Source organism: Podarcis liolepis (genome assembly GCF_965112155.1).
Source record: "Podarcis liolepis genome assembly, chromosome: 2".
Classification (NCBI taxonomy): Eukaryota; Metazoa; Chordata; class Lepidosauria; order Squamata; family Lacertidae; genus Podarcis; species Podarcis liolepis.
In genome coordinates, this window is record NC_139555.1 from 38,455,009 (window position 1) to 38,479,056 (window position 24,048).

The 24,048-nt window shown below is 40.7% G+C and overlaps 1 protein-coding gene and 1 long non-coding RNA gene across 8 annotated transcripts in view; one reads left to right on the forward strand and one right to left on the reverse strand.

The window, feature by feature from the left end:
* LOC310699503 (myosin-1B) overlaps positions 1-24,048 on the reverse strand; it is a 91,792-nt gene that overhangs the window by 56,353 nt on the left and 11,391 nt on the right. For 4 of the 7 annotated variants that reach the window (XM_083487423.1, XM_083487424.1, XM_083487428.1 and 1 more), the window contains 25 exons: positions 23,361-23,667; positions 23,156-23,241; positions 22,234-22,321; positions 21,485-21,602; positions 21,016-21,139; positions 20,793-20,929; positions 20,437-20,692; positions 19,394-19,636; positions 19,114-19,290; positions 18,883-19,028; positions 18,687-18,777; positions 18,203-18,592; positions 17,229-17,355; positions 16,326-16,444; positions 15,897-16,093; positions 14,629-14,812; positions 13,112-13,277; positions 12,718-12,842; positions 12,253-12,561; positions 11,959-12,162; positions 11,369-11,494; positions 11,089-11,259; positions 10,224-10,328; positions 9,793-9,888; positions 9,090-9,375 (listed from right to left, as the gene is read on the reverse strand). In XM_083487423.1, the coding sequence (XP_083343549.1) occupies positions 9,220-9,375; positions 9,793-9,888; positions 10,224-10,328; positions 11,089-11,259; positions 11,369-11,494; positions 11,959-12,162; positions 12,253-12,561; positions 12,718-12,842; positions 13,112-13,277; positions 14,629-14,812; positions 15,897-16,093; positions 16,326-16,444; positions 17,229-17,355; positions 18,203-18,592; positions 18,687-18,777; positions 18,883-19,028; positions 19,114-19,290; positions 19,394-19,636; positions 20,437-20,692; positions 20,793-20,929; positions 21,016-21,139; positions 21,485-21,602; positions 22,234-22,321; positions 23,156-23,241; positions 23,361-23,667 (4,248 nt within the window). In that variant the 3' untranslated portion in view covers positions 9,090-9,219. Of the gene's footprint in view, positions 1-57; positions 476-563; positions 800-4,395; positions 4,437-4,662; positions 9,376-9,792; positions 9,889-10,223; positions 10,329-11,088; positions 11,260-11,368; positions 11,495-11,958; positions 12,163-12,252; positions 12,562-12,717; positions 12,843-13,111; positions 13,278-14,628; positions 14,813-15,896; positions 16,094-16,325; positions 16,445-17,228; positions 17,356-18,202; positions 18,593-18,686; positions 18,778-18,882; positions 19,029-19,113; positions 19,291-19,393; positions 19,637-20,436; positions 20,693-20,792; positions 20,930-21,015; positions 21,140-21,484; positions 21,603-22,233; positions 22,322-23,155; positions 23,242-23,360; positions 23,668-24,048 lie in introns of those variants that run through there. The other 3 variants (XR_014522119.1, XM_083487426.1, XM_083487427.1) reach the window with 3 other exon arrangements.
* Positions 1-24,048, forward strand: part of LOC310699598 — a 187,531-nt gene that overhangs the window by 54,968 nt on the left and 108,515 nt on the right. The gene's annotated exons all lie outside the window — the stretch shown is intronic.

Sequence of the window (24,048 nt, forward strand, 5' to 3'; positions counted from 1 at the left end):
AAAAATCCCAAATATTGAACAAATGTTTAATCACAAAGAAGGAAACAAGATTATAACAGGATAATAGTAAAACTTTTTAAGTTTTAATAAAATTATTGCACGTCTTTTCCTGATTCTTATGAGAAATGGTGCTGAGACTACAATCACTTCAAAGAGCAAAGGTAAAGCCAGACTGTTCCTATCGCTTGCTGGACTGAAGAACAAGGGAGGTGATCCACAGAGGTCTCAATAGAGCTTTAGAGGTTAGCACACAGATCTACCTAATCTGAGACCACAACACTGCATTAGCAGAAAGCAAAAAAATAAAATAAAAGACAAGGACTGTACTCACATAAATCATCCAGGCTGCATAACGCTCTTTGAGGTTATACAGGACAGCAGGTTCATGGAGGTGGGTCATCATGGCCATGTCCTCAATTTTGTCATATTTGGGAGGATTCATAGAAAAGACTTGGTCTTCTTTCACAGTCACAGACTGCCAAGGAAACAAAAGGCAAGTTTATGGCATCTTAAAAAGTAGAGGCAAGGCAATTATAACAATGCATTTGTTGTCTTCTACTCACTTCTCCTTTTTCAGTCTTGGCTGTGACCTTCCCTCCTTCCCTGGCTGTGACAGTGGCCTTCACATAAGACTCCTTAGGATCTGTCACAAAGACTGAATTCTTTGCATCAAAGGGCTTGTTCTGGGCCTCAATTCTCTCCTTTTCTGGTTTCCGGAGAAAAGGGGCAGCTGGCCCAAAGATGGCCATCTCTGCGTCTGATGACATGGCTGCAGTTTATAGAAGGCAGCTCAACAACACTAAACGGGAGAAAATGTTCCATCGTGTTATTGGATCAATATAATCCTTTCAATGGTATTAACTTGTTTTTGTTTTTAACCTTCCATCACCTTTATTTAGTAACTGCTTATGCATGCATAGGTCTTTCAGGATGCACCCAATGCTTCCTTTCTTCCTATGGAAGTAGCTTCATTCAAAGGAAGAAAAAATATGGATACAACATCTGTGTATACAGAGCACCCTACACTCAAGAGCTTCCCAGTTTAATTCAATGAGGAGAATCTGATTTGCATGCACAAACAAATTGGCATCTTGGCTGTATTCCTCTGTTGGAATAGTTGGAAAACAGCATGAATGCAAAACCCTGAAGTGCACACGTGAACGCATATTCCTCTTTAGTAAGATGAATTGTCGGTTTCCTTCTCTCAGGGTATATAACTTTCTGTGGCCACTACTCAATGACACATGAAAAATTGCTTTTATGAGACTTTTATATCCCATATGCTGATCTGTAGAGCTCAAGATCCTACTGTGTCAAGTACCAAGCATTCCATTGGGCAGAGGTTGTATGTCTGGAAAATTACCCTAGCCACAGTGGCAGAACACAAGCTTTGCCTACATAAGGAAGGCCCCAGGTTTGATCTCTGGCGTCTCCAGTTAAGAGAAAATATGGGGAAGACCTTGGAGAGCTACTTCAAGACATAATAGACTAGACTCCTGGGCTAGATGCTTTCTATATCTGTATTCCAAGGAGAGTAGTATTGGTTGAATGTAAATAATATAGCAAGACCTTGTATACTGAGAATTTAGGAGGCAAAAAGCCAATTCTGTTTCTAATAAAGAACACAGCAGAATAGAGAATGAAGATTGGGCATTACTCTGGATGACAAGAATTCAGTGACATACAACATGTGTTTTGGGTACATCTAATTCAAGCCCTGCTGGATCAGACCAAAGGATCATCTATTCTAGCATCTTGCTCTCACCAGCCTATGAGATACACACAATCAGGACCTGACTGCAACAGCACTCTCCACACTTGCAATTTCCAGCAACTGGCATTCAGAAGCAAATGTTCCTTTTGCATATTTGCAGGGCTGGCACGAGACATTTTGGCACCTGAGGTGAACCACAAAATGGCGTACGGCCTCCTTCCAAGAAAGAAGGTGTGAGTGAAGATCTACATTGGGAACGGCGGGGGGGGGCAGGGTTAAGATCTACAACTGGAATGGGTTGGGGATCAAATCACCCTTACCCAATAGTTGAAGTGGGAATCAAAAGCTGCCATGGGAGTGGGGAAGGGGCCTGCTCTGAATCACACCAGGCAGGTGCAGAGCTCAGAAAACGTCAGAAGGCAGCCCCACTCCCTAGGGGTAGGAGGAGACCAGCAGGAGCTGCTCAGGAGGCTGCAGAGCCAGCCGCCAAGGATTGTGCCACAGTCATCGCTGCCACCACAGCAGCAGCAGGTGCTGCCCCTATGGATTCCTGCGCCCTTGCCTTGCCTCATGCGTGAATCTACCTTGGCTATACAGTGGTACCTCAGGTTACATACACTTCAGGTTACAGACGCTTCAGGTTACAGACTCCGCTAACCTAGAAATAGTGCCTTGGGTTAAGAACTTTGCTTCAGGATGAGAACAGAAGTCGCGTGGCGGCAGCAGCAGCAGGAGGAGGCCCCATTAGCTAAAGTGGTGCTTCAGGTCAAGAATAGTTTCAGGTTAAGAACAGACCTCTGGAACGAATTAAGTACTTAACCCGAGGTACCACTGTATGCAAATTATTCTGATAAGACAGGAAGAAAGCAGTGAAGGAACTCTGAAATTTATGTAGGAAAGGCAAGCAACTCTCCCCTGTGCTTTTCTCTGGAAAGAGTTTTGTATTTCATTCTTTTTGAGCTCTACCATTTTTTGGGTGTGGGGGGGGGGAATACAATTCCCAGTATTTGCAGCCATTAATTAAAATTCAACCTTCTTTAGCTTTCGGTGTTTAAACAATCCCTGTGCGTCCTACCAGGAATTTGAAAAGTAAATCAGCTTGCTCCAAGTCTACAAGTGAAGCATCATTTAGAATGTAGGTTGGGTAAGCAACTGATACGTCTTTCTTATTAGATCTAGATCCAGTGTGAGAGATTGAAACACTATCTTCTATTGAGCATCTCAAAGTGATGGAAGTATCAGACTTTTGTTCCAATAAAAACTTGTGCTACAGGTTTCTGAGTTATGCATTTTCGGGCTACCTACCTACCTACCTATTTATTTATTCCATTTCTGTACGACCTTTTCTTCCAGGGATCTCAAAGTGATGTATCTGTTTCTCCTTCTCCCCATTTAATCCTCATAACAACCCTGTGAGGTAGGTTAGACTTGACAGGCAGTGACTGGCCCAAGGTCCCCCAGTGAGCTTCATGGTTAAGTGGGATTCGAACCCTGGGCTCCCAGTAAGGTGTGTCATTTCAGGGGGTGAAACTTAGTTTTTGCAAATTTCTTCAGTGATGGGGCTTAAAAATATGTTTTTGGGTGCGAGGACTTCAAATCAGCTATATTTGTGATTGGACAACATTTAGCTTGGCTAGTCTACGTTTGATTAAGAAGCAAATAAGCTGTTCTCGGGGAAACCAAAGAATTTTAATTTTACCTTCTGAAAGTGTCAGGTAGTGTAAAATATGTATAATATATAAATAAATATGACTGAAAGTACTTAGCAACCATTTTAAATGATTTCTTTATAATTTTACACACATTTTATTTACCAAGCTACGCTAAGTTATATTAATTTAGCCAAAATATCTGCTCACCTAGGACTCCAGGTGGGCGGCTGTGGTGGGTTCAGGGAGCTGCCATCTTCGGGGCAGCTGAGGGAGGGGATGGCTGGCACTGCCACGTTGGGCCTTCAGATAAGGGTGGGCAGTGCCCCCTCAGCCAATCGGAGGTTGGGGCTTGGGGCCTGCGAGCAGCCCACTCCCAGCCTATTTAAGGGAGTGGCCAGGTGTCGGCCACTCTCTTGGTCGATTCTCATGTGACCAAAATATCTTTTGAATTCACAAGTCATGTTGCAACTTTTTAGCACCGCTCGTTTGGGGGATTTGAAAGTTGAAAAATTCAACATGCCCTAGCCTCCAGGTCATAGTCCAACACTCTAACCATTACACAACTCTGACTCTCCTATTTATCATCTTTTATCATTTATCATTTGAAATTGCACATTTGCATTTCTTTTTCTACATTAATTCATCTATACAGTGGTACCTCGGGTTACATACGCTTCAGGTTACATACGCTTCAGATTACAGACTCGGCTAACCCAGAAATAGTACCTAGGGTTAAGAACTTTGCTTCAGGATGAGAACAGAAATCGTGCTCCGGCAGCAGGGCGGCAGCAGGAGGCCCCATTAGCTAAAGTGGTGCTTCAGGTTAAGAACAGTTTCAGGTTAAGAACAGACCTCCAGAATGAATTAAGTTCTTAACCCGAGGTACCACTGTACAAAAATTCCAGTTTCCAAATTATATTTTCGACACCTAACTAGTATTGGCATAAATTGCATTATAAATATAATTTTTCAACAGCATTTATACTTTATATTATACTCTCTGTATGCCATGGGGATTAGCATGCTTACCTTGTGCAAGGTGTTATATGCAGGCTTGAGGCTGACCACCACTGAAAAAAGATAAATAAATAAAGATGAACCTCTTTTAATTGCTGCCAAAAAAGCTCCAAGAATAGGTGAGAGAGAAGAAATAGATGAAAGAACAGGTTTGAATTCCAGGGCAGGTTTGAATATCCACATATAAATTAGTTCCAGAGGTGACCAAGTGACTTGGGATGTGAAGAATTTCAGGCCTCTACTCCTTCCCTGCAACCCTTGTTTCTGCACATGACTTACCTTGAAGCTGTATGCAGAGAGCAGGCAGATCAAAGACAAGATAGGTCCCTGGAACTCTTTTATAAGGTCTGCTCAGGGAATAGCACCTCCTCTGGCATAGGTCAGGTCAATTATTTCTGGCAAAGTATTGTTTTGGCAAGGTTGACTGCAAGCATCATTCTTACTCATATTATCCTTGGGTATATTTAGATTAGAAATATTCAAGACACTCCATTACTACAAGTGCTTGTATCATTTCTAAAAATATTTTATAGGACTCACTGGCTTCTTATATTTTCAGTGAAATTATCCAAATAGAAAATCACAGCTAACATGCCCCATGGTTTATTTTTGTTTTTTAGGTTAGGTTTTATTTTTTAAAATAATTTATCTGCACTTAGGAATGCTAAACAATTAAAAGGTTAATCAGAGGACAAATGATAGATAACTTCCTCACTAGTACTAGCACCAAACACAGATTAAAAAACACCTAGAAAAAATAATTTGACAAAAATTATTACAGCAAATGTTGGTGTCTCAAAAATCTTGAAGCATTTAAAATCATTTGATGAAAATATGGAATTCTGTCTACTATTTTCAGACAGTGATAAACAGACGTGATGATGGGTAAGGAATTGGAGGCTTAAGACTCTTGGCATCCCTTCTATGATTACCATTTTGGACAACTACGGTGCTCATAAACCCTCCGGACCATGACTAGAATTTTAGTTATAGAGAGCATGTGCTCTGCAATAGAGTCCAAATGAAGAGGCTGTGAAGGGTAACTCCTGTCTTGAAAGGCAAAGGTTTTTGGGAAGGAGATGAAAGTGACAGAAAAGTGAATGAGCTGTCAGTTGGACGTAAAAATCCTGAGGCACTTATGCTGCATTGAAGATTCTATGAGTGAGATCCACTGTTGCACCAGTGGATACAAATGGGACTTCTTCATCTGCAACACCGTTAATTCCTGCAACCATCAAGAGAAATGGGGTTTTGGGGGGTGGGGTGGAAAAGTATGTCCCATTTGCATGCACATGCAGAAATATTTTGCACAAGTGGGACATCACAATTGGATATAATTCTATTCCAAGTCCTTATTTGTGTATTGCATTCTCCCTTCAACTTCTTCCACAGATGTAAACCTGAGGAAGCCTAACATCACCCCACTGCACTCTCCCTCCCCAATCTAGGAGCTATTCCTTTTGCTTCCATTTTTATCTAGCCACTGCCCGTTTGTTTGGAAGGCCAGGAGTTCAGGTTTGGAAGGCCAGGAGGGTACCCACAACAGCGATGAGGAGAAAGTAGTTAGGGATCTACAGGCTAATCTCTGAGTGAAGATTTCTGTTTTGCTATTATTCAACAATCACAACTTCCACTCCTCTTCCCCACCCCAAAAAAGGGCGTGGAAATTTCTGGAACTGAAAGCAAATTTACGGACTATGCTGAATTCAGAGATGTCCTGATCTTCAATTCTAAGTGTGCATCTGCCCTCTTTCTGAGCCACTATTTTTCACTTGGTTCTAGTTGGTGGACCTTGAGGTTTTAGGGAAAAGAAGTAGATCCCTCATGCTTGACATTCACCTACCTTTGGCCTTCAATAGTCTCTCCTTCCTGTCTTTTTTCATCTGCTTAGATAGATAGCTGCTAACTAGGAGCTGTACCACTGAGCTATGAGTAGCGTTTTAGTAGTTGTAAGGATAGGTTTCCCAGGGATTTTGTTCCATTCCCTGACCTTAATCAAAATCTATGACCACCCCCTAAAAGTTGTAACATGACTTGGTCACTGGGGACATTTCCCAGAGCTTTGGAGACATGCATTATAGGACTTAGGTTCTGCGGTAGTGAACATAATAATTGCTTTAAGATGGTTTCTCACTTCTTGCACACCTAAGGACTGCACACTCCACATAAACCACAATAACACCATATTGTCAAACAAGTGGAAAGGACCTCTCTTACAGTTTTGTGTGTTTTGTTTCAAGCCCACATGTGCAACCAATGGCTGTTTGACTTGTGCTGGTATAATTTAGATAGGGAGAGGGGAGAGAGTGCAACGATGCACTGCTTGGTATTAGATGATCCTCAGCCTGGATACTGGTGACAGTTTTGATATGCAAACAATTTGGAGAGGCTTTAGAAGATGGTAAAACAATATCCAGAACTACATGGAAGGAGCAAAAATCTTTTTCGTAGCTTTAAGATGAAAAGGAACAACAACTTTGAAAAAAAATTAAGCATTTGCTAAAACAAAAGCAATTACAGATGAAAACTACTTATTGGTTAAATGCTTAATTTATAGGAAAATACAAATATTACTTAAGCATAAATTCTGTTAAGTAATAAATCACCAGTGATTGCTGCAAACCATCACAGGTAGTTTTAAGTACAGATGTTTTTTGGTGATATAAATAATGTCTTTTCTAGGGTCTTTCAGGGATACTATTAACATTTTGCTATGGAAAAGCTATTTAATTGGCAACTACTAGAAGTTTCTTCCCTTTTTTACAGACTTCTTATGCAAGGTTACTATAAAGAGTCCCCCCCCCCAGTTTATGCCATCTTATTTTTGCCATGACTGACTGCACAGTGAATTAGCACCACCACCACCCCCGCCTGAAAAAACCCAGCATATGAAATGATACAGTATAGAACAGTTGTGATAGGTGAATCAGCAGCTGCCTTCAAATTTAAGAATACTTGACACAGAATGTATACTTATACTCCTATATATGTAGCATGTATGTCCTATATAGGCCCAAACCAGAAGCAGAATTAAAATCCAGTGAGTTAGTAACTGATCAAAAAAAGAATGAGAGGTATATTATATTTTGTGTGATCATCATACTGTTTAAAACACTACAGAAAATACCTTCCAGTTATAATAAAAAAATTCCTTCCAGTAGCACCTTAAAGACCAACTAAGTTAGTTCTTGGTATGAGCTTTCGTGTGCATGCACACTTCTTCAGATACACACCAGTTTATAGTATTTGGTACACTTCCAGTTATACACTTTCAGATACACTTCCAGTTATAGTATTTGGTAGTTCAGTAGTCTGCTCTGCATAACGTTTGTTGTACTTCCTTCCAGACATTCTGGTAAATATTTTCTGTTTTCAAGGCAAACTTTTTTGACAAGAAACCCCAGTTTTATATATATTTGTTTTAACAGTAGACTTACCAGAAACCCAATATTTAGATGTTGGGTGAGATTCAACATAGTGTGAACTGGTGTCCACCACACAACAAGGTTTCTCCTTCATCTTCTCCCTGCTACAGCCCACTGTACTCTGTGTGCTCCCAAAAACTACTGTGGAAATTTGGGGGGCTCTCTGAAGCTGGGGGGAGGGGACAGGTGGACGGAAATTGAAAGTCCTGTTCTGACCAGTAATATTTGTTCAAAGTGTATAGGTTGTGTTAATTTGCATTTTTGCACAAATACATGCAATTTATTCTGAACTACTTTCCTTGTGTGCTACTTCCTATTTAACTCACATCCAGGAATCATATCATTTGCATTGTATGTATTTTCAGTTTGGAACCAGAAAATAAACCCCTAAAAGACTGCTCAATTAGAGCTGATCCCTTTGATATAACATTATGATGTGAATACTAAGTAACATACTGTTGATATTATTTGTTTAAATCAATCTATTTAACATGAGTTTTCATAGTACTGATCAGTGATTTTAAAAATATTATAACCCAAAATCACCTGTTGATTTAATAGCTCCATACAATTGCATTTGATATCTTATGACTACACAATTGCATTTGATATCTTATGACTACATATGAGGTGAAAGGCTTATTTAGAACCTTTGCATACTTGACAACCTGCCTTGATCTTTACAGTTTGTCCCAAGGACAAGACAGCCCTTTGGACAGCATTACCACAATCCAGCATAGAGTTGCATATGGTTAAGCCTCAGTGCTCATTAGGTTCATTCTTAGTTTAAAGGGCACAGTACAGTTCAGAAATAGTTGATACACCCATCTCAAGAAAGTGCTTTCTTGCAAAACAAAAACCACTTTTTGAGGTCCTTGCTTAGCAATATATGTTCGCATATTTTCCTGTTCATCCCATTTGGTGTTCAGCAGCTGGGCTCAATATACCAATGATAATGTGCTTTGTTACCATTTACTTAAACTAACCATATAAGATTTTGCTCATTTATTTCGTTTTCTGCCTTTGCTTCATGAAGAGAAACCCAAAGTGATTAAAGGTCAGAACTAAGGCTTAATGTGAACTGCAAGTAAGCTTCAATTTCATGGTGATTCGCTGATTATGTAATAATGTTTCTGAGAATCATCATATATATTCATGAATCTGAGAACTATGTTCAACTGAATGCACAACAGGGCAGAGTTAAGACTGTCACTAGAAATGCACAATCCTTCCAGGTCTCTAATACTTACTAACAAGTTAAAATGAAAAGCCATGTCCATATTTAGTATGCAAAGGAATCTACAATCTTTATTTTCTAAACAGTGAGGGGAATAAACATTAATTACAGGAAGTGGCAAAGAGCTTCACATTTTGTGCTTCTCTTCAGTCACTCTACATCTCTTTGGTGAGCTTATTCTTCGCTTACAACAACTTTCTTGTGCACCTCCCGGGTCTTCACCCGGAGCTTGTTAACCTGGGACTCAGCAATGTCAGCCCGCTCCTCAGCCTCTTCCAGCTCATGCTGAATCTTGCGGAATTTAGACAGGTTCACATTGGATTGTTCCTCCTGATAACAGACAGAGAGATATGAAAAAGGCAGAACTAAGTAAGTCCTTTCTGCTTTACAGCACCAGATTGAATTCTTAGCAAACTAGACACAAAGCATGTACTAATTTTTCTCAGGCCATTTTGAAGGGCATACAATTCAATTTAAATCTAAAACTGCAAGTATGTGAAGAATTTGGTAATATGTAAGATAGTAGGGCAGCTCCTGAATGTGCAAAGCTCCATGGGGTTTTCACCTCTTGGGTGCACAAGAGCAGTGTATAAATTCTCTTATGAGAAGTGCTGTAAATTCAAAATATTTGTATGTGATATAAACATGTTCTGCTCAAAACTAGACTTCATTATTCGGTCAGGTTTTGTGTGTTGGTGCAATACATACAAGCCAAAACTTTTGCACCATGTTCTGTGTGATACTTACAGCTTCCTCAGCTTGTCGCTTGTATGCTTTCACTTTGAGCTGTAGTTTATCTACAAGATCCTGGAGTCTCAGAACATTCTTCCGATCTTCTTCAGCCTAAATGTTTAAAAGTAAGAGAAGAGAGTGTGAACTCATATGCAAGTACCTACGGCATTTTCAGATAAAAGTAGGGCTGCCATACGTCTGGGAATCAGATTCTGGTAATGGCTTCCGAGCAGATTCTATAGCAAGCAGGGCAATTTTTGTTTTTAAAAATGCTTTAAAATGTTTTTAAAAGCCTAAAAACTTAATTTGGTGAGGGGGGGGAGAGATGTTCCCAAACAATAACTTTGACCCCTCTCCCTCCCCAAAAGAAAAGCACAACAACTTTGTCCGGATTTTCACTTTTGGGAATATGGCTACCCTAGATAAAAGGAGATCTCCATTCTCACCTGATAGGTCAGTTCCTTTACTCTTCTCTCATACTTTCGTACACCTTTTATAGCCTCAGCACTGCGCTTCTGTTCATTCTCACACTCAGCTTCCAGCTCACGAACCTGAAATGCAAAAACAAAGGCTCCTGCATTTTAGCTGGTATTGTAATCCAAGTGCTGTTCACTAAATCATGATGATGTGAATGGAAATATGGCTGTAATGATAAGCTGTAGCTGAATGGGTAGAAACATTCTAGGTACATTTGTCCCATCTTTCCCTTGGCACCCTTTTCATTCCTCTGATAGCAACTTTGAACCTTATCTTCTGTCAGATTCCTTACCTGAGCTGCCTCAGTTCATAGAACCATATCATAGAAGATTCCTTCTCCCTTTCATTTCTATTCATCTGTGGCCCATCCCTGTGGCCATGCTACCACGAGCCCCTCCAAATTCTCAGACACTGAATATGTACCCCTGTTTCCCCAAGTCCTGCTCTGTCACCCAATGTCTGTTGTGTGTTTCTGGTTACTTGACATGGTTACTAGTGTTGGTTCCTAGATATGCAAATAGGTCTGAGGTTGGTGTGGAGGTAGGAGTAATAACTGAAGCAAAGGGGAAAGTTTCTTCTGTGTAGTTTTCAGAGAGAATGGGCATTTGTGCGCAAAGGGGAGACTTTCTCCCAGAAGAAAGGCATCAAGAATATATAAAAAAGCAAACTACTACTACCATTGCTGCCTTCCGAACTTTCAGATAGTACCTCTCCTAGATGGTATGTCTCCTGCCTATGCGGGCAAAGCAGGGAGTGAAGATGTGAAAGTGTGGAAAATTATTATTCAAGATTCAAAATGCATGGAGAAACCATTCCTCTATGAGATATACGCACTCTGGCCTCCAGTTTCTGGATCTGTTTCTTCCCTCCTTTCAGTGCCAGCTGCTCTGCTTCATCCAGACGGTGCTGCAAGTCCTTCACAGTCTGGTCTAGGTTCTTCTTCATCCTCTCCAGATGTGCACTGGTATCTTGTTCCTTCTTCAACTCCTCTGCCATCATGGCTGCCTATTAACAGTTATAGTAAATTTATTATTATTATTATTATTAATCAGAAAGCCATGCATGCCAAGTATAATCAGGGAAATATTTCCAAAGAAAAATCCCCCAAACTCACATCAGTTATGGCCTTCTTGGCCTTCTCTTCTGCATTGCGTGCTTCCTGAATTGTCTCCTCCATTTCACTCTGGATTTGGGCAATATCCGTTTCCAGCTTCTTTTTGGTGTTGATCAAGCTGGTGTTCTGTATAAGAATAATAAAACTGACATTTAACTATTAGCCGCAAACCATAAGATATTCAGCATGAAATTCATGTTTCTTTGGTGTGGGAGGCATTCTTGGTTATCTGGAAAACAGCAAATGCAATGTTTGAAGCCTTCATCAACCCTTAAGAAAGCTTTCAAATTACAAGTTAATGTTTACGTTCCATTTCTTATAGCATTGATTCAGGCTTAACAAACATAGAGATGACTTAATTGATGAAGTCCTTTGGAGGCACTTGACCATATCATGAAGGTATGCTCATAAGGAATAGAAAATGGAGTCAGCGACATTGCAAAAAGAGATGGACACATATATATCAGGAGTTTTGACACAGGTGGGCAATACACAATGCCATTTCAAAAAACAGAAGTAGCTTCTTCCCTTTACCTGAACCATCTTCTGCTTAGAGAATTTTATGTGCCCATTACAAGCTAGAAGCTCACCTGGGTGTGGAGGAGTTGCACACGCTCACTGGCATCCAGAAGTTCCTGTTCTGCTATTTTCCTGCCCCTCTCTGTCTGTTCCAGAGCTGCCCGGAGCTCCTCAATCTCAGCCTGCATCAGATTAGCTCTGCGCTCAACCATGGCCACTTGCTCCTTCAGATCTTCCTGGCACCTTATAGCTTCATCCAAATGTATCTGGGTGTCCTAAAAAATGATATTGAGATATTATTGTGAGACCATTCTTTGCACAATAACAATCACAACTGTATCCTGATTACAGAAATATATATGTACCTTGAGTATTCCTTGGGTGTTCCTGAGGTTCTTCTGTGCTTCAGCAGCTTGGCGGTTGGCATGGCTTAGCTGGATTTCCATTTCATTCAGATCTCCCTCCATCTTCTTCTTTATTCTCAGGGCATCATTCCTGCTCCTGATCTCAGCATCCAGCGTGCTCTGCATGGACTCTACAACTCTCAGGTGATTCCTCTTCAGCTGATCAATTTCCTCATCCTTCTCTGCAAGTCTCCTGTCAATGTCAGCCTTCACCTGGTTGAGCTCAAGTTGGATGCGGAGGATTTTGCCTTCTTCGTGCTCCAGTGAGGCCTTAAAACAAGAATACCATACCATGGACTCACTGTCTGAAAGTTTATTCAATAGGAAACACTAAAAACCACTAGTTTGTATGCACTGTGCAAGCATTGCCAAACTTTTTGTCTGATATATGCCACAAAATAATTATATGCATAATAGTGTACTTACCTCAGCTTCCTCTAGAGCAGTCTGCAGATCATTTTTCTCTTGCTCAATCTGCTTCTTCACTTTCTCCAATTCATGGATAGCTTTTCCTCCTTCAGCAACCTGCTCCGTGAGGTCAGAAATCTCCTCTGTTGGTTTACACATTAAAATGTCAGTCAGAGAGAGAGCAGATCCGCAATCTGTACACTAGATTATGTATGGAGTACAAATTCAGAACCCAACAATCATTTAATAATTAGCATTACACTTTTGCCATTCATGTGAATGGTTTTCAGTTGAATGTTTGAATCTATCAGTGGGCAATGAAAAAAATAATGGTATACAAATTAAGTGGAAGCCTCCTACTACAAAAATGACCAAACTTGGCAGAATGCATAGGTAAAGACTATGGTCTTACGCTGGAGATTCTTGTTTTCACGCTTCAGAGTTTCCAAGTGATCCAAGGATTCCTCATAAGCATTCTTCATCTTAAAGAGCTCTGTGCTGAGAGAGCGAGCCTCTTTCTGGGAGGCTTCCAGTTCAGACTGTGTTTCCTCATATTTCTGTTTCCAGTCTGCCAGAATCTGCAAAACACCAGAAAGAAGAAACACAAGAAATAAGAAATGTGTTCATGTGTACCTGAGGGTTTGTTGCAATGTGCTGAGTTTTCTTTCAAATTATGGCCAAAAGTACCGTATTTTTCGCTCTATAACACGCATCTGACCGTAACACGCACGTAGCTTTTAGAGGAGGAAAACAAGGAAAAAATATTCTAAACGAAACAGTGGATATATGATTTTTATGGTTCATGCTGTGGCCACAGACATGTAATCTGACAGTGAGTTTGGGGTAGCCCAATGCAAAAATCCTGAGGATCCATGTGGATCCATGCTTTGTAACCACGTTTTTGCGTCATTGCGGCCCCATGAAACAGTGGGTGCGTGTGTGTGTTTTGGTGCAGGCTGTAGCCATGGAAATGCTATGTGATCTGATGGTGAATTTGGGGTGACCCAGTGCAAAAATCCTGAGGATCCATGTGGATCAGTGCTTTGTAACCACGTTTTAAGTGGGGAGGGAAGGAAAAGAACTCAAGGGACAAGGAGCACGCGTGGGGTGTGTGTGGAGAAGGAGCTTTTCGGCGAGCTGAGCGGGGAGGAGGGAGGAAAAGAGCACTGTTGCTTTAAAGGTATACTTAAGGTATTTGCCCTGTGCCTGGGTTTTTTCCATTTAACAGTTTGCAGCCTTTTCCTTCCGCTCCTTGTTTTGAGGCAGAATAGATTTGAGCAAGTGAGGAGGACTTGGATTGCAGGGGATTCGCCATTAGCTGTGTAAAAGCGCTCCTCCTTGCAGCCTGAATGATAAGCAGCCACCAGCAGCAATAGAATGGAGCACAAAAAAGCGGTAGGGGCACTAGGACCCAGACAATGCTCAAATCTATCCTGCCTGAAAACAAGCTGCTCTGTCCCAGCGGATCAGCTGAGACGCGGGGGATTTGCGAAGTTTCCCCCTCTCCCTCATGCCCTCCCCAGCCTTTTTTTTTTACTTCCTGGTTTTCACTGCGCTGGCTCAGAGCTCGAGGTTGGTTTTATTTTGCTGCTGGTTGCTTAAATTTTATCTTTCCTGCCGTCCCTCTGCAGCCTCATTGCTCTGGTTAGAGAGCGCGCGGACTTTTGCTAGCGTCTGTCCCTCCTCCCGTGTAAGTGGCTGCTGCTGGCTTTGCTGCCATGGCTCTCCTTCCCTCCCTCCTTCCCGGCTCCAGGTCGCTTAAAAGCAAGCAAAGTGAGAGCCTCATAGAGCGTGTAAGCGGCTCCCGCTTTGCTTGACTGACGGCAGCCATGGCTCCGATCCGTGCATTCGCTCCGTAACACGCACAGGCATTTTCCCTTACTTTCTAGGAGCAAAAAAGTGCGTGTTTTGGAGCGAAAATTACGATACCTTATCAAAGTTCTTCTGCTTCTTATCTAGAGCTGCACAGGCTGCATTGGACCTTTCCACATCAATCATCAGGTCCTCCACTTCATTCTGTAGCCTTTGCTTTGTCTTCTCAAGGGAAGCACATTTGGAATTCACAGCCTCTACATGTTCTTCAGCATCCTGCAGGCGCTGAGCCAGCTTTTTCCTAGAGGAATGTGATTACAACACTTAGTGATTCTTAATTATCCATGATAATAAATGGCTGAAAGGTATTCAGTGCATACTGATAATACAAATTCGCTTTTCCTTTCAAACCTTGTCTTGACATATCATCTTTTCCTTCCATGTTAACACATAACATTGTAATAATGTAATCATGTCTCACTACCACTCTAAGCTAGGGATACAAGTTGCTGAAATTTTTTGCTTTCAATTGTTTTCAAAATGTCCTTGTGCAAAATTGGCTTAAGTCATTCAATTCATTAAATGCCTTGCAACTTAACCTAAAATAATTTATTGCAGAATTGATGTTGGTGATTTTTTCTTTCCCAAGGAATTTGTGAGCACAATTTACGTTGACTTTGTGAGAAAGCACATCTAACAAAGAAACAAAGAAATTGGTTGTGGAATTTGATTCACTACATTCACTCATTCTTTCTGCAGCAGTGGCAGGAAGAGGTTCCACAAATATTGGGGGACACACACACCTCAGAATGCAGTTATCGACTTGGAAATTGTCATAGATGCTCATGATCAAGCGACTCTGCCTCTGCTCCAGTGAAAATGTGACTCATGTAAAATTGCAGTACATCCCTACTCTGAGCCTAGCATAAACCAATGTGTACACTGATTCTGATAAAAATATAACTTGCTTTCTCTAATTCAGTCTACATTAAAAAATATTGTCATCTTCCTGCTGCATCTGAAAATACCGTGAACATTGCCAAAACCATTGCCAAAACCATTGAGGAGCTATTAGATTCAGCTGTATGCAGCTGTTTCATTAGATTACAAAAAAAACCCAAACCTCTCTTCAGGAAACATGAAGATTTAAGATAAACATGATGATATGCAGTGTTGAATAACACCATAGACCACTGTATAAATTCACAGAACTATCTCATACTCAGGCTAAGCCCAGATAATAATAATGTGTCCTTTCTGTTAATTGTTCTGGTCCTCCACCTATAAATGGTGCTCCAGTTAATGGAGGGAGTTCTCTAATTCTTCTCTCACAACTATTTGTTTGGTATTTCCTAACACCCTTTTAAGCACATCATTGCACATACTTGGCTTCTTCCAGTTCCTCAGTCCGCTGAATGGCATCAGTTTCGTATTTAGTTCTCCATTGAGCAACCTCACTGTTTGCCTTGGACAGGGCACGCTGAAGCTCAGCCTTGGCTTCCTGTTCTTCTTCATATTGTTCCCGAAGAAGGTCACAGTCATGTCTTGCAGATTGTAAACCATGGGCCAGTGCATTCTTGGCCTATAGAATTAACATAGAATTGTAGATTATGTAAATATTCGGAGTGGGCTTCAGCACATACAATTGCCAGTCCACAAGATGAAGTAAGCACACAGAGAATGAGATGTATAAAACATAAATAATTATGCAGGTGAGGCAATTCTTGCAGTAGTGAATCTGTGACAAAAAAGCTGCCCAGTGTTTCTGGCATTATAACAGACGATAAAATAAATTCTTGATTCCAAATTTTCACCTTTATCTCTTCCTCAAGTTGTCTCTTCAGTTCTTCAATTTGTTGAGTAAAAGCTTGCTTGCCTCTGGAAAGCTGGGAAATCAAAGCATCTTTTTCATCTACCTGTCGTGAGAGTTCACCTGAAGTAGAGAATATATAACATAATTTAACATAAGTAAATTGACAAATTATATTAAAATTAATATCTGAAATCTCCAAGATTTAATCATTTTTGCATAGGTTTTGGCAATTATTTGGTACAATGATGGTGTTCACAGTAGACATATTAAGTAGTAAAAAAGTGAAGGTGATATTCAATATTAGTTATAATAAGAGAAGACCTGCTGAAATCTATGGACTTAAGTGTTTTAATTTCCATAGGTGTGGTTCTTCAGCCCCTGAATTAGGTATCTGGATGGGAAGTGCTGCCCTTTAAGGACTCTTAAGGGCATCCCCATCTAAGGGGATCCCTGATCCAGCCCAATGCCTCTTTCCACCTTCAAGGTTGTTCTACCTTCAAGATTGCTATGAAGTAGTGGGAAGAAATGGCCAATTTTTCCTGGGCCCTGCACCATGCATCGCCTTTTATTTATCTGGAGTGGACCTGGTAGGGTGAAGTCTTCCCCCAGGGCTGCTCCAAGGCCCCACCTCTCAGGAGCCCAGCTCATGCACCGATTGGCTCCTGAAGCCTTGCAGGCTCTCCTGGCTTCAGCCCATCTGTGAGAGGCCGGAAATCACCCTTCCTATCCTGCAAAAGCTGGAGCACCATCTCTCCATGCAACCACCAAACCGAGCTACAACCACCACTCCCGCTGAATTGGGGACGGGATGGGAAATATCACCCATAGTTGTATTTTTGCAGAACAAGCCATGTCCTTCTCACAAATATCTCCAGCATTTTAGAAATTTGTTTAAGCATCTTACCAGATTCTGTCTGCAAACGAGCTCTTTGAGCATTCAGGTCATTAATGGAACGTTGATGCTCTTCTTCTTTTGTTTTAAGCTCGCTAAGCTGATCTTCTAGGGTGCGGCACATCTTTTCAAAATTAGCCTATAGGTGTACAGTGAAAGAACCATATTAACTAACACCATTGTACTTTGCATATTGTAACACTTTGTAGTCTTCAGAATGGACGCTTCATATATGTTTTAGAGCCACAATGAAGTCCAGAAGCATATAACACTATAACACTGAAGAATGGGGAATGTCTTGAATAACGAAAAATAATATGTAATAAGGAGTCCTGAATAAGTGATGCATTATTTAAGGGGGGGAAATGAGGAATATATATATTGTCAGGAAACTGACATCAGAGCGAAAGGAGAAGGAGAGGCTCCCCGATTCTGCAGGAGAAGGTACCAGCACCAGGGGGAGACGCAGCTTGGTAGAGGGGGAAGGAAATCAGCGTAACACCAAGGATCCAGGAGGGCAAATGGGAGAAGAGGGGGAAGAGCTCCTGGATTCTTCCCTGGACATCAGAGAGGAGAGCACTGGTTCTCCACTACCCACGCCCTCCCTGCACAGAAGACTCCCGAGCAGTTAAGAGGCGGAGACGACTGGGGGTCAAACAGCTTTTATGCTGGAAAAGGTTTAAGAAACGCCCACAGACAGATTCTCCTAGCGACTGAGGCAGCCACGCTGAGATGGGCTGTGCAGTCAGGACGGTTTAACCCAGGCAGTTAAGCTCCCTAACGGGGACAATTTATGCACGAGTAACTCCAATCCACTACATATATATGTAATAAAAATTACTTTTCTTTTTTCCCCACAGAAGTTGAAATTCTTTTAAAATTACAATTACCTCACTCCAATCCTGTATAAAGCTACAGAAATGTAAATCCAATATGTATATTTTGTGATTGCAACAGATATATATACTGAAATTGCTGTATGATACCTTGCCTTTGGAGACAGATTCCAAATTACTAGCAAGGTCATCAATCTCCATCTTCAGCTCACTCTTCTCCTTCTCCAGCTTCTGTTTCACACGTTGCAGGTTATCAATTTGTTCCCCAAGTTCAGCTGCACTGTCTGCATGCTTCTTGCGGAGAGCAGCTGTTGTGGCTTCATTTTGCAGAGTGGCCTCTTCAAGGTCCCTGCGCATTTTCTGGAATTCTGCCTCACGTTTCTTGTTCATCTCAATCTGAGCTGCGGTTGCCCCACCAGCTTCCTCCAGACGCTCACTGATCTCTTCAAGTTCTCTGGAGAGATCAGCCCGCTGCTTCTCTGCTTTGGCCCGAGATGCACGCTCAGCCTCAATCTCCTCCTCCAGTTCCTCAATACGGGCCTAGAGAAAGAGAAGCAGCCATTAACACTCACAATATATTCTCAGAGGAAGTAGTTTTCATAGTCACAATGGATCTGATATATGCTTGACTTGCCTGTAACTCCTTTATCTTCTTCTGAAGTTGTAAGCCCAAGGCCTGCTCATCTTCAATTTTGCTTTGGAACTGGCTGATTTCAAATTCTTTCCTTTTCACAACAGAACACAAGGATTTTTTGAGTCCAAATCAAATAGTAATAGTTGGGTTCTATAGAGACCTCCTAAAAGGTCTTCCAGAAGCAAACCTTACTTACTTCTTCAGCTTTTCATCCAGCTGCTGCTTATCATTTTCCAAATCCATTAAGGATTCTTGGGACAGCTTCAGATCACCTTCAAGCTTCCTCTTGGCTCTCTCCAGGTCCATGCGTATCTTCTTTTCTTGCTCCAGGGACCCTTCAAGCTAAAGACAAAGAAGGGACAAAGACTTTGTCACTCTAATACTACCTTTACCCCACAGTTATTCTTTTGCATGTGATGGTGCTTACATCGTCCACTTGCTGCTCCAGCTTGGTCTTTGCTTTGGTCAGAGTATTGACTTTGTCCTCCTCTGCCTGCAGGTCATCCAAGGTCTGTTGATGGGCCTCTTGGAGGGCTTTCTTTTCCTTGGTCAGTTTGGCAATGGTCTCATCCAAGACTGCCATCTCTTCAGTGAGGTTTTTCACCTTTTAGAAATGAACAAACAGATTCAATGTATCATTCCACCGTGGAATGATAATACAACATTCTGACTATAGGTTGCAGAGCTGATCACATTGTGACCATTACCTTGTTTTCTGTGGCATGCTTCTCCTTTTCCACCTTGGCCAGTGTTAACTCCAGATCATCAATGTCTTTCTTCAGCTCTGAGCATTCATCTTCCAGTTTCCTCTTTTTGGCTGTCAGCTCAGCATTCATTTCCTCCTCATCCTCTGCCCGTTCAGTCAGCTCCTTAATTTTAGCTTCCAGCTGAATTTTGGTTTTGATCAGCTGGTCACATCTCTCCTCTGCATCTGCCAAGCCATCAGCTTCCTGGGGGGGGGGGGAATGTAGCATGTAAAAGGAATGTCTTTCCAGTATTTTCACTTTCTAAATGCGAATAACAGTACTGGTAATGTTCCAGAGAATAATCCATGTTTCATTTCTGTAGGATTTCAGTAGGATTTCTGGGTAGATTTTCCTACTGAATGTAATCTGTGTTCTGAAAATTTTAATCTATATTAATCTGTGATTAATTGTATAGAAATTGTATTTGTATAAGTGAATTAAATTCATTTTCCTATCATGTCTAAGCAACTGTAATGTTTCCTCAGACAGTAGCATTTGCTGGTGACTTTACTAATATTTTCCAGACTCAAGAAACAAGTTGCAAAGTGTTGCCAAATGATCATCAATGCTGTTTTCCTTCCATGAGTGTTTTTTATATTACATAATTGTAATCACAACGTCAGCTTCCCCACTGCCTTTCTCTCAGTCTTTCACACAGTAGGTATAAATAAACTGGGCAGAATGTGTCCTAAAAACATTTCAGAAAGGATTTTCCATTTATATGGACAAATAAACTATCCAATATAAATGTTGGTGTGAAAACAAAAAGCTGTATGCTAGACCTACCTATGTGTATTCATGAATAAAATGCAGTCTTCATAGTGTCTTATATATTATACTCAGTGCCAGATTGTATGGTGTACACCCACCCACACAGCGCCATATTTTGGGAATAGCCTAAATAACCCCAAATATTTACAGTGTACTTTCCCTACAATGTGTACATTCCTCTACCTAAATTTTATCAAGAATAAAATCAAATTAATGGCACCAATAACACTTACAGACTGGACTTGGAGCTGCAAGTCATTCTTCTCTTGGATCAGAGACACCATTTTTTCTTCAAGTTCCTTTCGTTTTGCCTCTGACTTGGCAAGCTCTTCTTTAGTTTTCTGAAACTCTTCTTTCATGGTGGCCATCTCTTTCTCTGATTCAGCACTCTTTAGCAAGGGCTTGATCTTGAAATATAACTTCATCCAGGGCCAGTGCTTGACGTTCATGAATGAACGGACATTGTATTGAATAGTAAAGATGGCCTCTCTGTCAACAAAGTTAAGATTCATATTAAATGGCATGTAGAGCAGGGCAACCAAATCAGGCCTTCTGACAGTGCTTTTCTAAATAATTGTGAGGGCTATACCTCCTTTCCAACATTTTCTGGTACTCTGTCCTTGCTAAGAAGCCACGACACATAGCCTGTGTACGTGTTATCAGATGAGCCAGCTTGTCATCTCTCATCTCTTCCAGAAGACCCAAAAGGCCAGCTTTGAAGAACACCTGGAGAAAAGAAAGGTTGCAGAATGTCACAAATGCAACCTTGTACTAATTAAAGAAAATGTATTTGCATCGGTGACAGTTTATACCTTGGTATGTCCAAATCTATACTGGGTGTGGTCAATATCAATAGATCCAAGAAGCTTTTCAGATGCTTTCTTGCTATCAATGAACTGGCCTTCTGGAATAGCACTTGCATTTAAAACCTTGTATCTGTTGGAGAAAACAGAAGATGCTGGTGTCTTGCCATTAAATTCACTAGTTTCATGAATAGCAATTTGTTGTGGTTATTAGTTTCCAAAAACTTGTCAAGGAATGATTGAGTAAAAATGAATTATTAAAAAATACTTGTTGATCTCTGAAAACATTCAAAGCATGTTGAGAAAACAACACTTATTCAAAGGAGTTATCTAGTCTGGGATATTCATCAACGCTGAATAAATATAATCTTGCTGTTAACTGAATTTATGATGAAGGGTTGTTGTTTTTATAAAGTCAAGAAAGCATATGAGAATGTGAAATGTACAGAATGGAGCTCTATAGGAGGGCCAAACTAACCTCTGTTTGAAATCAGCATAAACGATCCTACTAGGGAATCCCTTTCGGCAAATGCGGATGCCTTCCAGCACACCATTACACCTCAGTTGATGCAGTACAAGTTCATGTTCCATTGCACCTTTTGAAAAAATCAAAAAGGAATTAGCACTATTTTGTAAGGGCAAATGCTGTTGCATTTATATGTATTTATTCATGTTCAGATTTCTCAATATTTTGAACACCTGAGGCACAGAAAACTAAGCCTTCTTTTACACAAGCTCAGTTAAATATGCTTTCCCTCATGGAACACAGGAGCATTCTTTAGACTGCTTTGGTATGTTCATATAAATAATCAACAGTGTGGGGAACTTTACACATTTTTCATGGAGAGGAGAATGTATTTAGAACTACAAGCTAAACATATTCTACTATTACTTTTAAAATTCAAAAGGAAATCCAAACATGACAAATTAAACCATGATCAGAACAGGCTTTGAAAAAGCAATCAAATTTTAATGAAAGGAAAATTTAATGGCGTACTTGTGAAATGTCTCGCTAGCAGTTTTCCTTTTCCCGCGCATGCCAAGTGAAAACCAAACTGATCCATTGTGTTGCTTTGCATTATACTTTTCTCAAAGTTTGCATGTTGTGCAAGACTTGGATTAATGCTTAATACGAAACTAAATGGGCTTTTCCCACTGAAATTGTGTGATAGTTGGTTGCTAAAAATACAGTAACATCTGCTTTATTTGTTTATTTGTATGCCTTACCAGGTGTTTTTGTTTCATTGGGAATAATGCAGCGCACAAAGTGGGGATGAGTGCTTCTCAGATTGGACATCAGTTTGTTTAAGTTCTCCTGTAGGACCAGAAGCAGATATTTTGTGCAAAAGTCCAAAGAAGGGATGTTTGCATGCAGAGGAGACAAGTGCATGCAAATAGGGGTGGGGAAGCACCATCAAATGTAACAGAGATAAAAAAAAATCAGGTTGTTTCAAGCTCCTAATATCCACTGTCAATGCTTGCTTTTGATGTTTGGGCTGTTAAACAAGTTGCTGTTCAGGTTTAATAGCAGCTTATCTCTTTGACATTAGGAGCATACCATTAAATAAAGTACTATCTGTATGCTGTTTAAGACAGGAGCTCCCTTAAGTGTATACTGCTTCTTTGGAATTAATCCTTAGTCCCCCTGGTAGGGAACCTGTAAATTTCCAAATGTTGTTGAACTCCCAGTTTCCATCATCCCCACCAGTATGGCTAGTGCTCAGGGATGATGGAAGTTTTAGTCCAGCAACACCTGGAGGGCCACATTCCATATTTCTTCCTTTAATAAATATCACAGCAGTATGCAGACACATCGTTTAGGCAAAGTAACACATGAAGCATTTCAATAAAGATTTATTTGCCTTTGTATTCAATACTGATCCCCTCTTTTTAGAGACTTAGAGCAGTCAAGGATATTTTACATACTCAACTCTGTTCATATTTGAATTATGTGGAAGGATGTGGGCATGTATTTTAAATCTGTGGCAATATTTTTTGAAAAGAAGACTATTCCATGAATTCAGTTAGATTCAGCATATCTCTCAGAAGATCCAAAATGGTTTGGTACACAAATACTGACAAATACAGGCATTTCATAAAGCACTTTTAAATTCACACACTGAAAAGAGTTATAAAGATTATACTATACCCTGAAAAGAGCAGACACAGTCTGGAAGGAAGACCCCTTCTTCTTAGCAGCTTTCTTGCCACCACTGCCGCCGCCGCCACCACCATCTAAAATTAACATGAAAAAATATTAAAGGGACCTTAGATTTATTGAATAATACTTTTATATTAGAATAAATGTTTCTTTATATATACATTAGTCAGAGGGTTGATTATAAAGCCATTACCAGCATCTACAGGACGATCAGCAAACAGGAAAGCTAGAGTCTTCATGGATGATTTCTGATACAGACCCACCACCGTATCATTCAAAGGGTCTTTGTTCTTCTCCAGCCAGCCAGTGATATTGTAGTCCACCGTGCCGGCATAGTGCACCAGGGCAAAGTGGGCTTCAGCCTTGCCTTTGACAGGCTTAGGTTTCTGGAAGTTAGCAGATTTTCCAAGATGCTGGTCATAGAGCTTGTTCTTGAAAGAAGTGTCAGTTGCCTTAGGAAACATGCACTCCTCTTCCAGGATGGAGAAAATGCCCATTGGCTGGAAGGAATAACAATAATAAAGAGATTGCTTAGTCAGCTTTTGGAAACACTTGCCTTTGGGAAAGCATGAAGAATTTTCTGTTGGAGCAGAGAAGTTGAGAAGGAACTGAGTTCAAATATGCAAGCACAAGTCCCATTAAAACCTGGAATACAGGTTTATACCAGATGCAGATCAACTAATTCTTACAACCAAAAAGGTACATATGTATAGACATGTTCCATAATATATCCTGCTGGGTAATCTCAGCAAATATCTACTATGAGAGAGTGTATACCCTATTTCTATTTATTCTTGAACAATATTCCCTATGAAAGAAGCCACCTGAGTATTTCTGGCCCATTGCTATCATGCCCATGAAACCTTTGGAACAGGGAAGGG